General features: G+C 44.0%; 6 protein-coding genes across 6 annotated transcripts; 1 reads left to right on the top strand and 5 right to left on the bottom strand.

Annotated features, from left to right (window-relative positions):
* Window positions 1-87: 87 nt before the first annotated feature.
* On the bottom strand, window positions 88-1,171 carry N7539_000720 (ER lumen protein-retaining receptor; the record flags this gene model as incomplete). Its single annotated transcript, XM_056930324.1, has 6 exons — window positions 88-124; window positions 199-461; window positions 583-788; window positions 875-941; window positions 1,023-1,081; window positions 1,150-1,171. The coding sequence occupies 6 exons, from the start codon at window positions 1,169-1,171 to the stop codon at window positions 88-90; spliced, it is 654 nt and encodes a 217-aa protein (XP_056794617.1).
* Window positions 1,172-2,034: 863 nt separating this feature from the next.
* N7539_000721 (uncharacterized protein) lies at window positions 2,035-2,979 on the bottom strand (the record flags this gene model as incomplete). Its single annotated transcript, XM_056930325.1, has 1 exon — window positions 2,035-2,979. One exon carries the CDS (start codon window positions 2,977-2,979, stop codon window positions 2,035-2,037), a length of 945 nt encoding a protein of 314 aa, XP_056794618.1.
* A 238-nt stretch (window positions 2,980-3,217) lies between these two features.
* Window positions 3,218-3,674, bottom strand: N7539_000722 (uncharacterized protein; the record flags this gene model as incomplete). Its single annotated transcript, XM_056930326.1, has 2 exons — window positions 3,218-3,588; window positions 3,650-3,674. 2 exons carry the CDS (start codon window positions 3,672-3,674, stop codon window positions 3,218-3,220), a joined length of 396 nt encoding a protein of 131 aa, XP_056794619.1.
* A 786-nt stretch (window positions 3,675-4,460) lies between these two features.
* N7539_000723 (U2 snRNP complex subunit CUS1) lies at window positions 4,461-6,268 on the bottom strand (the record flags this gene model as incomplete). The annotated part of the gene is made up of 2 exons (XM_056930327.1): window positions 4,461-6,140; window positions 6,200-6,268. The coding sequence occupies 2 exons, from the start codon at window positions 6,266-6,268 to the stop codon at window positions 4,461-4,463; spliced, it is 1,749 nt and encodes a 582-aa protein (XP_056794620.1).
* An 815-nt stretch (window positions 6,269-7,083) lies between these two features.
* Window positions 7,084-7,592, bottom strand: N7539_000724 (mitochondrial 37S ribosomal protein mS33; the record flags this gene model as incomplete). Its single annotated transcript, XM_056930328.1, has 4 exons — window positions 7,084-7,112; window positions 7,181-7,230; window positions 7,289-7,497; window positions 7,560-7,592. 4 exons carry the CDS (start codon window positions 7,590-7,592, stop codon window positions 7,084-7,086), a joined length of 321 nt encoding a protein of 106 aa, XP_056794621.1.
* A 444-nt stretch (window positions 7,593-8,036) lies between these two features.
* Window positions 8,037-9,044, top strand: N7539_000725 (ribonuclease III; the record flags this gene model as incomplete). Its single annotated transcript, XM_056930329.1, has 1 exon — window positions 8,037-9,044. The coding sequence occupies one exon, from the start codon at window positions 8,037-8,039 to the stop codon at window positions 9,042-9,044; it is 1,008 nt and encodes a 335-aa protein (XP_056794622.1).
* Window positions 9,045-15,732: the final 6,688 nt, after the last annotated feature.

The following is a 15,732-nucleotide window of genomic DNA, read 5'->3' on the forward strand; positions in this document are numbered from 1 at the left end:
AACTTGATCGTCGTGACACTTGAAATTGACCCGGTGTTCCCGCCCGGCGAGGGGAATCACAGAGAAGAACACGCTCGGCGCGCTCCCTTAAACAGGAAGGGAGAACTTCTTGCCCTTCAATACCCTGTTTCCCACAATGTCACGTCAGAAAGTATTCAAGTGTTCAATACACCACGTGTTGACACAGAAGCTGCTTACTTGTTGTAGTAGATATAGAAAAAGTCCGAGTACAATAGGGTCTGGATGATGCCGGCGATGACCGTGACCGGCTGGAAGGATCGGTGGAAACTGGTCTCGGTGAAGTATCGGTAGATCCAGTTAGGAATATACAGAGCGCGGTAGCTGCCCAGGGCGAAGAGATAATGGGTGGTAATGGTGTCCGCTTCTCCAGTGCGTTGCAGCATGAACAATTGCGGCAGGATTGCGACCGACTCTAACCAAATGGAAAAGGTCCAGAGTATCTGTCGGAAGAAAAAGAGAGAGAGAGAGAATGCAGGTCAGTCCTGACTCAGAGATGGAAATTTTCGGGCAACGCAATGGGTTTCCTGATCCACAGGGCCACTGCGGGTATATGTCACGAACCTCCGAGATGCGGTAGTCGCGAGGGAATAGCAAGGCCAGAATCGCACTGATTCCCAGCAGGTACTGGACCTTGAAGGTATCAAGGTTGGGGTCGTGGGTGGGCTTGTAGTCATTGAGCATAAGATAGATGATGTATGCGGAGGAGCCGATGAAGAGCAGCTTGAAGGTCGTCAGGTATAGCGAATCGGTAAAGGTCCAGAAGAGATCTAAACAAAATTGGTGGCGATGAAGCGTCAGCGATTGAATTCGCAGCGCACGTGGAAGTGGCTTGGACCGTTGAGGCCATGCTTACCCAGATAGCGCGTGATGAACACTATGAAATACAGCACTTGCGACTTGAATGACAGGCCAGAGCAGCTCTATTGTGACGTTAGAGAAAGCGAACGTGGCCCTGGCGGAATCGGGCGCGCGCAGATTCGAAGAAGAGGGAGCAACGTTACGCTGGATGACTTCATCTTCTGGAGAAGTATTAAAATGGAGGTCAGATGGGAGAAATCCGCTGTTCGTCGATTAGCGCCTCCAGGCTAGATGGTGCAATCATTTGTGATCGCCTGCTATCGGGCTCACCTAGTAACCGGAAGATATTCATCGTGAAGGTGGGGAGCGCAGCTCAAGAATTAGGGGAATCGATCAGACTGAACACAGCCAAAATATAATGAAGAAGACCTTTACAGTCAGGCGTGCTGACGACAAGACTCACGACCGAGTTTGTAGGCTAGGAGAAGTAGGGATGACAAGGGAATGAAAGGGCCCAGAGTGAACGGAAGGGTAGGTAAGTGTGGATCGCAAAGACGCGGGACGGGGAAGTTGTTGACACGAAGACCAGAAAAAGGCCGGGTGCCGATCAGGTACGGGAGCCAAGACACTCTTTTTCCGTCTTGAAGGTTATAGCAATTGAGTGCTTGTTGAACGCTTGTCAGCATGTTGAATGTTTATTTTTTTTTTGTTGTTGGACTATCGCATCGGACTTTCAGTCTTTGCCTCTACAGGTCGTCCAGATTATGGTCTGCTGGATCGACCTCTTGTCCCAGAAGTAGTGACTCGGAGTCGACATACCTGATGACGAACTTGGTCTGCCGCGTCGAGCAGCCAGTCCGTATCCACCTGGAGACGGACATGAGTTCAGAGTAGTGCAGCACCGGCGCGAGCACCAGCGATCGCTGGTGTCAGATTCCATCAAAAACATAAAGCGTCAATCGGATTACTTGACTCGGCGAGTAGAAGATAGCAAGCTCAGGCTTACAATTAACTCAAGAAACCCATCCCAGCCACTAAAAATACAGTTCCATGCCATGCTCCTGCGTCCCTACCCAAACAAAATAAAGCCAACAACGCCTCTCGTAAATATGTTCTTCCGCGAACGCCAGCAGTGGTCCACACGGTCCCAACTTGAAAGAAGAGAAGAGCATGCACATCGCTGCCGAAGACCAAGTCCATACTGGGGTTCTTCAATCAGAACGAAATACCGCCGGCAATGCTGTTTTCTTCTGCCATGCGCTGCAGATGGCCCTCGGCCAATTCGCTTTTGAGAGCGCAAATCGAACTCTCCCGATCCAACCGGTCCCAATCGCGTAAGCCAGCTCGCTTGATCTTCTGAATCTCCAAGACCTGCTCGTTGAGCCTCTCACAATCCGCTTCCAATTGCGCAAGACGTCTCTCATTGGGCGGATCCAAGATCGAAGATGACAACTTGCCGCCAGGAATGATCGCACTCAACCCGGACAGATGATTGGGAGGCTTCGGTCCGGGTGACGAATATGCGGACGCAGTGCTATGCTGACGGGCGCCCGAGTGGCGGTAATGACCACCTCCACCGGACATAGAAGATGAGAATGATGCTCGAGGGCCAGCAGGAGGGCCGTGTCCCGCTGGCGCCGGAGGTGGTCCACGGCGCGCCATGGAGGGTCCATGCCAAGGATCATCTCGAGAGCCATGCCCGCGACGAGGACGCGTGGGCGCGGACAGTAAAGACATGTTTTGAGGACCGCGACCCGGCCCTATTGCACCCATCTTCAATCCTTGCGATGGCCCCGACGGCGGAGCCTGAATGCTGGCGATCCTGGGCTGCGTGGGAATCGAATTTGACGATCGCCCATCGCGCAGTTGACTGGGACCGGTGGGAATCTGAGCCGGTCTCTCCGTCGGGTCATCGTTGGACCAACGTGGACCAAGGTGATCAGAGTCTCGGCGCGGTTCTCGGTTCGGCGACCGGCCCCGAGGACCGGTTGGCGGACGGAAAGACGGCGATCGTCGCGTGCGAGACCGACTGCGGCTCCGAATCGAAGCGGCCCGAGACCTATCTGGAAGGGTAGAGGGAGAGCAGCGCCTGGATCTACTACCAGAATCAGGTGCGGTGACGGGAAGACCAAAACCAGCACCATCACCACCACTACTCATGGGGTGAGTGGATCCTTGTCTCGAACGTGACGAGGCTCGTTCTTTGTGGTGGAGGACCTGCTCGCGGCGATCGGCGTCGGGGGCATCCTGGGAACAACTCACTTCTTGCGAAGGTTTCGCGTCTGGTGTAAATACTCGGAGAGGTCTGTCAGCATGGCGTAAAGCAGGCGAAATAGGTTGGGCTGGGCGTAGGTCTTGACTGCCCGGAGAAGGGTCTCGGGTCGCACGCCGTGGGCTGTTACAACTTCGGGACAAAGCTCGAGGCCTCAATCCTGTGTTCAGAGGTGATCTTGATCGCCACATTCGGGGAGGTGATCGATTTCGATCGTCTCTTCTTGGTGAGAACCGTCGGGGGGAGACCGTCGCCGGCCGTATGAGCCTGGCCCAAAACCTCGGCCCTGGAAAGGAGGCGTCCTGGACCGGCGCCGGAAGTCAGGAGATCGACTTCGAGGACGGCCGTAGGAGCGATTGGAGGGGACCCAAGTGTCGGCGCGCGGGCGAGAACGGTTGCGTGGTGGGGAGCGTCGGCGACTGTCATAGCCTCGAGTGGGCGACCGGCCGGAGCGCTCAGCTGGGCGGTAACTCTCCCCTCCGCGGCGGTCATCGAATCTGTGAAAAGGCAGAGTCAGTAAAAGATCGATTGATCACAAAAAACCAAGAGTGGAAAGACCATACCTCCTGCGATCCCGCTCCATTTTAGCAAAGAAGCCTCTGTAAACTGGGACGACCTTTTGGAGGTGAACACACGCGGAAGCGGAAGCCAAGCGGGCTGATGGAGACAAAAGATTGAAGATGGACCCAGGCGTCCGCGGAAGCTAGTCTTAATTTGGGTGAAGATCAAGCCGATATGATAAGAAAAAGAAGGCGGTAACTAACGGCAACATGCTTTATCATGTGATGGTGCTTACTGTGACGCACTGATGCTAGTGCCACCGCTTCACGATAAATGAGATGATACTTGGAAGCAAGCTGCTTATCCAACCCTAGATGCTGAAGTAATTGACTTGGTTATGTTCACGGAGCTGTGCAGCTTTGCTGACTCTGACATGATTGTTATTAACCTGAAATGGCGAAGAAAGGCTGAAGAGAGCATATTTACCTTGACAGGACTTTTGACTTCTGCATTCCTGATGCAGGAATTTCTAGAAGATCCTCGAGCTAACAATAAGCATTTTTGGGATTTTTGATCCTAAATTTTATACTCGGCCACACTCGGGACGCACGTTCTTGCGGAGGCTGGATCTCGTACCAATGAGAGAGTAATCTAGCCTACTACGTCTTCCAAGAGACATTTTTGTCATTCTTATCCCAGCAGGCTGACTCCCATGCAAGACAATGCGCTCCTGGGCACAACGTACAGGAGTTCTCGAATAGCATCAAGATATGGAGAGCGAAATGTGCTAAAGCAGCACTGATGATAGTCATTGGATTATGGCGGTCTTACTGATACAGAATGCATTCGATCAAAAGAGTGAGGCTCTTCAACGCTTGCCTCGCTTCTCATCTTCTTTGCGTAGGCGTTTCCTGCTTTCCTGCGCAATCATATCGCTGAGATCTTCCTGGAAGCCCCATTGCGGTTGATTCTGCTGTTGCCGCTGCGTCTCATACAGGTCTTGAAGGCGCTCTTTGCTAAGACCGTCCCCAGACTGGAGCGCATCAAGATCAACGGACACTTCCACGTCGCCGGGCTTCTTCCGTTTTCGGGTTTGATCCTCTGCGCCGAGGACAGGATGGGTCCCACCAGATGAGCTAAGATCGTACGCTCGATCACCACCAAAGAAGCCTTGAACACTGGTCTGCTTCTCGGGGATGACTTGGTACGCGCTGCGCGGGTGTACAGATTCCTCGGTCTCGATACCACGGTGGTGCTTGCGTACGTCGAATTCACCCGCGACGTTCTCTGCGGCCCCAAATTCTGAAGGCATAGCCGACGCCACACCGCTTGGAGTCTCCATGCCACTGGGAGAGTGCATCCCAGACTCCCTCTCCTCGTCATCCTCTTCTTCTTCCTCAGATCCATCCTCATCATCTTCCTCGCTCTCTTCTTCGGCCTCGGACTCCTGCAGTTCACCCCATAGGTCCTTTTCCACCGGCTCGCCTTGCTGGACGTTCTGCTGAGGCTGGAGTACACCGAAGATATCGCCACCATACAGCGGCCGGTTGTGTTCGTCGACAGGTGGCTTTCCGTAGCCACCTGGATGATAGCCCCACATGGCACCTGGGGGTGGAGGTGCATTGAGACCGGGGATTTTCAAAGCTGGATATGAAGGAGGGGGTCCAAATCGTTGCTGATTGATCAGCCAAGGGGGTGGTGCGCCAGGAGGCATATTCAACGCCTCTTTCAACTCATCGCTCAATTCCCCAGGTCGCAAGTGTCGAAGATTGGTCTCGTGCTCTTTTCCCTCGTAGTATATTTCGCCGTACCGTGTGAGTTCGGGCTTGGTCTGAAAGCGAAAGAATGCTTCGTACAGCTTTTGGTAATCAATGTCCAGTCGTCCCATCTTGGGCTGAACTCTTTCTCGCTGTTTCTGCTTCAGCGTAGACTGTTCTTGTTTCTCCAGAGCAGCATCGCGCATTTCAGCAATACCGGTCTCCTGGATAAACCTGGGAAGCGCAAAGGGCGCTTTCTCAACGCCTCGTTTTGAAGATAGATATTCCCGCTTCAGAGACCAATGTGACGGAACCGGAACCACATTTCGGTGGGCTTTGATGTGAACAAGAAGCCGAGGATCCGTAGCGGAGGTATCTGTCCAATCCACGATATCCGGCTTGGAGACCTGAGCCTTGAGTTCGGCAACAGACAGCTTGTTCATCTCCTTCCGCTTCTTCTTGGACAACTTCGGTTCGCGCTCTTGCTCCTCATCAGGAATTTCGTCCTCGTCGTCAAAGTACACCTCTGGCTTCTCGGCTTCTTTGGTCGTGGTGTTTTCCCCTGTACCTTCATCAAATCTACTGGCAAGATCCTTGTACATGGCCCATAGCGGATCGTCTGGTTCGGGGACCACCGGAATGACAGTTGAATCGGACTCTTCAGGTCCATCTTGCGTCACAGGGGTAGGCGCTGGCTCGTCGTTCTGAACGTTTCCATCTTTGAGTGCAGGAACTGGGACTGCCTCATCTTTGCTGACCTCTGCGTTCTCGGTAGCAGGAGTGCTAGTGGTCTAATTGGAAATTGTCAGCGCTTGCCAATTTTTGAGAAACGCGCTACCATGCGACTCACCTCGGACTTGAGAGCCCTCTTTCGGGCTCTTCGAAGTTGATTTTTGCTAGGCTTTGTTGCAGACGGCATTGCGACAGTGATGGGACCCTTGCTCAAGGAGGATGTTGCAAGAGAATGCCACGAAATCCGCAGCCGATACAAGATGTCGCACGACGGCCGATTAATCTGAAATGATGCGGAAAGATAACGAGGTCGACCATACTGCCACCGGCTAGGAGTGATTGGCTCCGAGTGCTCACCGCCCAGCATTCAAACCTCCGAGAGTCTGCGATCAGTATTGAAGTAGTCATCTATAAGTACGGCAAGACAGTTGTGACAGAATGAGAAGATCGCGAAAATTGGTCTTCCAGCTCTTGGCTTGTGTATTCATTCTTGATAGGACTCTCGACTGTAGTATGCTTCTATGGCTGAGAGAGTTTACCAGCGGCAGTGACAGGCTCGGCACATCCCATTCAATTAGGCTTGCAAGAGGAAATACGTTGCTCGTGATTAATGGTTACTTTTTTATAAAAAGCTCCGGTGCCGATTTTGTAGCACTTTCAGGAGCCCTCTGGCATGAATTCCAGCCACCTACATACTCTGAAAGCCCTCACCGCAGGACTGATTCAGATCACCCAGCCATGCTTGACAAAGTGTGAAACACGAGATCTAAAAAAACTACAAACTCTGCCGTGTGTGATGTTGAACAATGTTGGTAGGTATATGGTACACCCAGGCGTATGATTGGGACCCATGCCTCTTGATCATGCTCGGCGCCTGGCCCGAGTACAATTCATCGCTGCGAAGGAACGATGACCACTGATCTCACAGACAATGGACGAGGAAAATTCGAAAAACACTCTTCCACGCCGAGCACGACTCATGGTCTATGAATAGGGTGTCGTCTACTTCTTCTTCTTCGCGGATCTCGATTCTATTGGAGACACGGGGTTAGCGAATCACAGATCGGACCGACCAACGTGTTATGGCGAGTAGCCTTACCTGCTGCCGTTCTCTTTTTCTTCGGCCGTCCCTTTCCTCGCAGTTTGGTACTAGGAGAAGGTGTCAGTGGGGATAGAACAATGGGTGAGAGAGTATAGAATGACGAACATTTGGATGGCTTCCTCGCGGTCGTCTTCGGCTTCGTCGAACGTCGTCAAGCCAAGGGGCTTATATGTGTTCTGAAGATCACGGAAGGATACAATCTTCGTTGGATACCAAGCTGCTAACGTGGGACCACGCAAACGTTGCCGCAAGATCTTGTTACCCAATCTGAGACGTTGAGGGTTGAAAGTCGCGGAGAAGATGCGACATTGCGTCTGGACTCAAAGATCAGTAAGGGTGCTCGACTGCAATTCTGCAATATCATCACGAAACATACCTTCACCAGGTCTAGTATGCGGGACTGCGACATCTCTGCGGCTCAGACACGCTCTTTGGCAGATGCGCGCAAAAAAGCAGGATCGTGAGTTCGACAGAAGAAGCTGCCTATCTTGCGGCTTCGCGGCGGCATCACGTGGACGGTTGTCCGCGTCGAGATCCACTTTGGCGGCGTTCGACGTGCCTCTCCGCGCCCGCTCGGAAGAGTAAGAGTGCGGCTTCGGATCACTTTTTCTATCATAGAGACCCCAATAAGAGCTCGAAGTTGACGGCGCAATGGGGAAAAAGCGTTCTAATTCGCCTTCAGAATCTGATGGGTCTGGTCATTCAGACTCGAAACGGGTCAAGGTATGTCATGCTCCCCAACCCTTTGCGCCTGTGATGGTCAGGCTATACTTTGTCCCATTATCTTGCTAGAACCAGCCTGACAGTTTGCGTTAAATAGAACGGTCATCAACAGACACAGAACATACAAGACATGTCGACGCCGATGCCAGTACTAGATAACCACAACAGCAACAACTATGAGAACAACACGAACAATGCCCAGTCTCGACTATTCTCTTTAAGATGCGTCGTCCAAGACGCTCTGGCCGATCCTGAGGTCGCATCGATCAATCCAGGAGTGGCCAAGGCACTGGCAACACTCAACGACACACTCCAGCGCTTTACGGACTTCGATTTGCATCCAAGTAGCCAAGCCCACAGTCCTTCAGGTCACAAGGACCATGCCACAACAGGGCCCTCTACAAGCGGGATTCCTATTCCTCTCGCACCTGAAATTCCAGACGAAAGATTACGCAAGGCAGTATTTACACACTCTGCATGCAGTGCTGCCCATGACACGAATTATGATCGACTGGAAGTTCTGGGCGACGCCTACATCGAGCTCATCGCGACGAAGCTTCTGTGGAAGAAGTTCCCTGGAATCCCCGCCGGTCGAATGTCGCAAATTCGCGAGAAGCTGGTCAAAAACGAAACGCTTGCCGCATTTTCAGAAACATACGGCTTTGATCGCAAAGCCTTGGTCCCCGCAAATTATTCAAGTCAGCCAAAGCGATGGATGAAAACGAAGGGCGATATCTTTGAAGCTTATGTGGCTGCGGTTATACTATCGCATTCCGAAGCAGACGGCTACAAGCTGGTGGAGAGGTGGTTGGCCAGTCTTTGGTTGCCGGAACTTGATCGACTGGGCCACCAAAAGGCTACTTTACGCTCAAAGGAAATTCTGGCCCAACAAATCATGGGCCGCAATGTGAGGCTGGAATATCTCGAGGAGCGTCCATCTGTACAAAAAAGGGGCTCTGGTACGCAAACCTTCTTCATTGGAGTTTACCTCACTGGTTGGGGATGGACCAAGCGACATCTTGGCTCTGGACACGGACCAAGCAAAGTTGCCGCAGGGGACGAGGCTGCTCAAAATGCTTTGTTGAACACACCGCTGATTACAGAAATCGCGGCGGAGAAGAAGAAGCAACAATCGTAGCATGTATCTCACACATTCATAGCTGTCGTTCGAACGCGAAGGCACAGTTTGTTGAGACTTTCGGTATGTGGACGAAGGCGTTGTATCACCAAGCTGGCCACTCCATTGCCGTGAAGTACAGGTGACATATCTGAGTGGACGAAGGTTTAGAAAGCACGGCTGATAACCTCGTAATACCAGCAGCCCTGACAGGCTACGTTGTGAGGGTCCTGAGTCGCGGTTTCCCGAGTTCGAGGAACTCCTACACCATCCTTTCGACTTACGCATGTTAACCATTCGACCGTGACATTTATATTCCATCCTCCTCAACCATATTGCTTCACTTCTCTTCTTATCCCACTGATTACATACTGACTAATCATTCGACTGAGCCCAAGCGCCCAGCTATCAAGTGGCATAGTCTCACGCACACAAAATCACATGATTCTCACAATCCATAAGATTCTTGACTAGTACACGTAGAGACCAGAGAAAGTAGACAAGGTATAGCTATAAGAGATTCAAGCGTTGGTACAAAGTCCAGATTTTAAACTGGTTGAAAATCAAAGTCTATAGGGGTTCTTATAAGAAGAAAAATCACCTCCATACTCCTTAGTGAAAACATACCACTATTTCCAAAGAGATCGGTGTTGTAGACCTAAACAATACGGGGGCCGTAATCATTTAAGAAAATCTATAGACTAATCACCCTATGAAGCTAGGAGATAGCTGTCACGGCGCGACCTATTAAGGCGCGGCTACGTGTGACTCCCAGGCAGTACAGCTACATGAACCTACGTATGGAAGGAAGAAGGTAAAGCAACTGTGTCCTATGCAACGAGGAAACCAAGACGAAGAGGAAAAAGGAAAGGAAGAAATGAGGAAGACGAAGTACTGCCTCAAATACTCATCGTGGGCGGACCACGGGGAAGCGGCAGAATCCTCCTAGAAAGTCCCAGACGGAAGGTTCCTCCATAGAAGTAAAGAGAAAAGCAAACAATTCTTAGGCTCCAACACACACACACGCGTGAGGTTCCAACCATCAACAACGCGTGGATACCCATCTGATCTCATGAACGCAAACATCGGTCATATGATCTCCTCCTCGGTACCCCAAGTCGATCTCCATCAACTGGCCAACCGATCCGCCAGTTGACACAGTTCGCGGTAACTGACTAGTTAACTCCTCCAACCAACTCCGCTCTCTAAGTTCGCTCCCGAACTGGTCAACCGACTCGCCAGTTGACTCTTGACTTTTGCCCATGTGTCACACTACGGAGGAATCACGTGCAGAACGCCGACGAATCCACCGGGTTATAGCCCTAAGGATACGAACCCTATATACAAGGGATATATATATAATAATCGTAGAAGGGAGGAAGGGTTCCGACCTTTAAGATTCAGTCTTTAAATTTAAGCCCCCCTAGACTTTAATCCTTTACCTAGTTAATAGTCCTAGTTACCCTACGATCCCGGCCCTAATAATTACTAAATCTTATTTTTTAACTACCTAAAGGAAAGATATTATTGAGATAGCTTGGTAGTCAGGCGCGTCACGCCAGCGTGGTGCACACCTACGCACACCACTACCACCAGTAGTTTAGATAGCACCTCTTACCATATTCAATCTCACTATCCCTTTCTCCCCTCTTTTGGTAAGTACTACGTTTCACCGTAGCTTACTAATAGGTTATAAGCCCTACTTAGCGCTAAAAGAGTAAGGTTATTTATATTTCCTTACTACCTAAGTACTAACTTATAAAATAACTGTTTTTTCTATTACTTTTCGGTATATCCTACGCCTTCTATAGCCTTACGTACCTCGGTACGACTTAACGCTCTCTTTACGTCCTAAACGTATCGAATTTAGCTACCGAAGCTATCGAATCGTCGCTAAAGCCCCTCCTTCGGCTCTAACGTGTGATATATAGGCAAAAGTCAAGAGTTAACTAGCGAGTCGGTTAACTAGTTCGAGAGCGAACTTAGAGAGCGGAGTTAGCTAGAAGGGTTAACTAGTTAGTTACCGCGAACTATATTAACTAGTAGATCGGTTAGCTAGTTAATTATTGAGATAGCTTGGTAGTCAGGCGTGTCACCAGCGTGGTGCGCGCCCACGCACACCACCTTCGTAGCTTAGATAGGCACCTCTCACCAGATGCAATCTCACCATTCCTTTCTCCCCTCTTTTTGGGTCTGCTACGTTTCCCGGTAGCTTCTAATAGGTTATAAGCCCTGCTTAGCGTATAAAGAGTGAGGTTATTTATATTTCCTTACTACCTAGGTATAACTTACAAAATAACCTCTTTTTCCATCGTTTTTCGGCGCGTTTTACGCCTTCTACAGAGTATAGACTTCGTATCTCTTTACGACTTAACGATCCCTACGTATCGAATACGGCTACCGAAGCTATCGTATCGAATCGTCGCTAAAGTCCCTCCTTTAGCTCTAACGCTATTTAAAAATATATAAAATCCTTCCGGCTTCTATACTATTTTCAGAGCTCTTACGCTCTTTACCTATATAGTAGTACTTCGCTATAATAGACTTACTATATAATATACCTTTATTATAGTAGATCTTATACCTTCCGGCTCTTACGCTATTTAGAGCTTTTAAGCTCTATATTACCTACGTAGTAGTACTTTATTATAGTAGGATTAATATATTTATATATATTTAATATAGTTTCCGATCTCGAGGCTTATAAGGCGGCTAAAACCTTCGCTAAATTAGTCCCTACGCTTAAGGGAAGAGCTAACTTCGAGAAGTAGAGATAGGGGCTTTAATTTATTATAGATAGCCTAGACGAAGACCTATAATCTATTATTATAGGTAAAGTAGTATATCCTATTTAAGAGCCTTATAATAATCCTATAGAGGAAGCTATTTAAAATATCCTTTTCGCTTAATTTAGACGAGAACCTACCGAAGAGGAATTTAATAAGTAGATTAATAAGAATATAACTTAACTAAATAACTAATTTCACTAGTTTCGCCGGAAATATACGCTTTCGAAATACCTTATCTATTATATACTTAGCGATTTAGCTTATAGCTTTATACGCGATTATAAAGATTCTTATAAAATCTTCCTTTATATTAGTAATATATATAGTACTAGTAACTATACTACTTTAAGCTGTAGGCTATTCTCTTTAATTAAGCTTATTTATACTATTAGTAATCTATATAATTTTATTATAAAATAGTAAGCTATACTAGATCTTATAAATTTAGCTATTCTAAATATACTATTACTACCTAAATAGGCTCTAGCTTATTTTAAGCTTATAATTAATAGCTACTAAAGTATAAAAGGTTTCTTAAATATATATAAACCTCTAACTAATCCGGATAGTATACTTAATTATATTTTCGGTAAATTTATTAAATATAAGTCGAATAAAAAGTCTATAAATATAGTGATCGTAGCTATTTCTACCTTAAAAGATACGAGATCTACGTAAAATAACAATCGAGGCAGAGATAGAGGTAGAGGCTAAGAAGATAGAGACTATAGTAGAGGCTCCGGATAAGATTATAGCTAAAGTTAAAATAATAAGGATAATAATAATTAGCTATTATATTATTATATCTACTATAAGCGTTTAATAGCTTATACTAGTAAGTAGTACTTCTTTAATCCTAAATCTAAGGGTATCTCTTAAGACAGAGTTAATATAGCTATAGCTAGTACTTCTAATTCGAAAAAGAACTTAAATTCGAAGAAGAAATCTAAAAAGAAGATTTTAATAAGCTTCGCTAAAATAAGCTCTTTAGCTATTAATATTATAGCTCTATTAATAGATAACGATAAATAGTATATTTAGATAGTAGACTCTAGTATATTAGTATATATAATATCTTATTATATAAATTTTATTAATTTCACGCTACTTATTACTAATATAAAGCTTCTAAATAGTTATTAAGTATAGACTAAAGGATATAGTAATATTATTTTAAACTTTTTAAATAGAAATAATATTTCTAAGCTTAAGCTACTTAGAGTCTAGTATATTCCTTCTTTTAATATAAACCTTATTTCCTTATAGTAACTTACGAAGGATTCTAGTATTAAGACTCGATTTAATAAGATATATAGCTTCCTCTATAGGAGGAAAGAGCTTATTATTATAGCTAAGTAGGAGAACGATTAATATTAGGTTTATACCTATAATAGTAATAGTTATATTAATATACTTAGAGCTCTATCTATTTAATTATCCTATATATTTAGTAATAGCTATATATCCGCTATAGATTCGGCTATAGCTTCTTAAATCGGTAAGATTTAACCTATTTTAATAGATCTAGCTTATTATAGAGCCTATTATATAGATAAGTAGAAGATAAAGTATATAGCTAAATATACCGAAGGAATTAATATTAAAAAGGGATCTAGTATTAAGTATCCTTATCCTTCTTATATTCTTAGTAAAGGTTATATCTTACTTTTTAGATAAAGTAAGTATATCTAGACTATACTAGTATAGAAGCTTTATATTAATATTTAGGATCCTATTTCTATCGTAGATATTAGAGGTAATTATTATTTTATAACTATTACCGATAATATAATACGTTTCTATTAGGTCTTCCTATTAAAGGCTAAGAGTAAAATTACTAATAAGATTCGTATATTAGTAACCTACTTTTTAATATAATTTAACTATAAAGTTAAGATAATTTTAGGTAATAATATATAAGAATATATTAAAATCGCTACTTTTTACGAAGAAAATAATATTATTTAGGACCCTATTTCCTCCTATATATCTTAGCTTAATAGTATTATAGAGATTAGGAATCGTTAGCTTATTAAGCCGCTAGTCGCTATATTAGCTAAAAATTAGCTTCCTAAATATCTATAGGATAAACTACTTTTAGGTATTAATTATACTATAAACCGTCTCTAATAGTCTATTATTAATATAACTCTATATAAAGCTTTCTACGGTAAAAAGCTAGATATTTTAAATCTACGTATACTTAGCTACTAAGCTTAGTATCTAATTCTAAAGGAATATAGGATAGATAAGCTTTCTCCGTATATAGCCGAAGTAAGACTAGTAGACTATAGTACTAATAGATATTACCTCTATAATATTTATTCAAAGAAGATTATAGTCTCTCGTAATATAGTCTTTAATAAGAATATAACGAAGGATCTACCTAAGTCTATATATAATCTCGATATAGAGCTAAAGTTAGTTCCTATATAATCTATAGCTAATTAATACTATTATATACTATTAGATTTCCTACTAGCTAATAATAATTAACTAATTTAGCTAGATTTAGCTAATAGTCCTAATAAGCTAGTATAGCTAGTAATCCTATCTCCTTATATTCTAATAGGAGATCTACTATTATCTAAATAGTCCGATATACTACTTTCTTTATTTAAATAAGAAGCCTAACTTAAAAAGCTTCGTAAATAGATTAAGCAGAGATTCGCCTATAAATAGAATAATATATCGACGATAGCCCTTAAACTATAGAGGATAGTTCCGAAACTATCGAGGGTAGTCCTAGAAATATCGACGATAATCCTTAAACTATAGAAGATAGTTCTAAAACTATCGAGGGTAGTTCTTAAACTATACCTAAGATAGGTCTTCGGCGTTTCTTACGAGTCTATAAAAAGACTTAAGCGGCTATAGAGTTAGAGGAATATTTATATTCTCTTAAGTATTTATATATAGCTCTAGCTAATTATATTAAATACGCTACTTTTTTAATTCGTAGTATAGCTATAGACTTATAACTGCTTCTAAAGCTTTTATATTAAGCTTTAGCTTAGTTAACGCTATATAAACTAAATAGTTAGTAGGATATAATATAAAATTATAGTAAGGATAAATAGACTAAATAGATTAAAACTATAGATAAGAAAATATAGAAGTAGCTAAAAAATAGTACTTAGTATATATATAATCTTCCTACTAAGGATACTAAAAAGATACTTCTTCTGCTTTAATAGGTCTTTTATATTAAGAATAATAGGACCTATAAAGCGCGTCTTATTATAAAAGGATTTAAGTAATATAAAGAAATCGATTATCTTAATATTTATATAAGTATAGCTAAAGCTTTAAGCTTTAAAATATTCTATATAATCGCTATATATTTTAGCTAGTAGATATATTATATTAACTTTATTATAGTATTTCTTAATATAGAGCTTCTTAAAGAAATCTATATTTAACTTCCTAATAGTTTTAAAGAGCCTAGAAAATACGGCCTTCTTTTAAAGACTTTATATAGTCTAAAACAGAGTCCTCGAGAATAGTATAATACTATCTATAGGACTCTAATAGTAATTAGATTTATTCGCTTATAAGTAGACTATTCGGTATTTATATATATAAAATATAATCTCTATCTTCTTATATATATTAATAATATACTAATTATCACGCCTTTAGATATATCTCTTATATAGCTTAAGGACTATATTCGAAAATCCTTCGATATTACTAATAATAGTACTACTACGTAATTCCTTATAATTAATATTATTTAATCTATAGATAGTAAAGTTATACTTTCCTAGCTTACCTATATTCGTAAAGTCCTCGCGAAATTTAACCTATAAGATATATATATAGTCCCTATACTATTTTATAATAAGGAGATCCTATAACTACGTAAGGATACTACGACTCCGGTAGAAGTTAAAGCTTACCGTAAGATAGTAAATTTA

The sequence above is a fragment of the Penicillium diatomitis genome, assembly GCF_028827545.1.
Source record: "Penicillium diatomitis strain IBT 30728 chromosome Unknown utg000001l_segment0_segment0, whole genome shotgun sequence".
In the NCBI taxonomy this organism is placed as follows: Eukaryota; Fungi; Ascomycota; class Eurotiomycetes; order Eurotiales; family Aspergillaceae; genus Penicillium; species Penicillium diatomitis.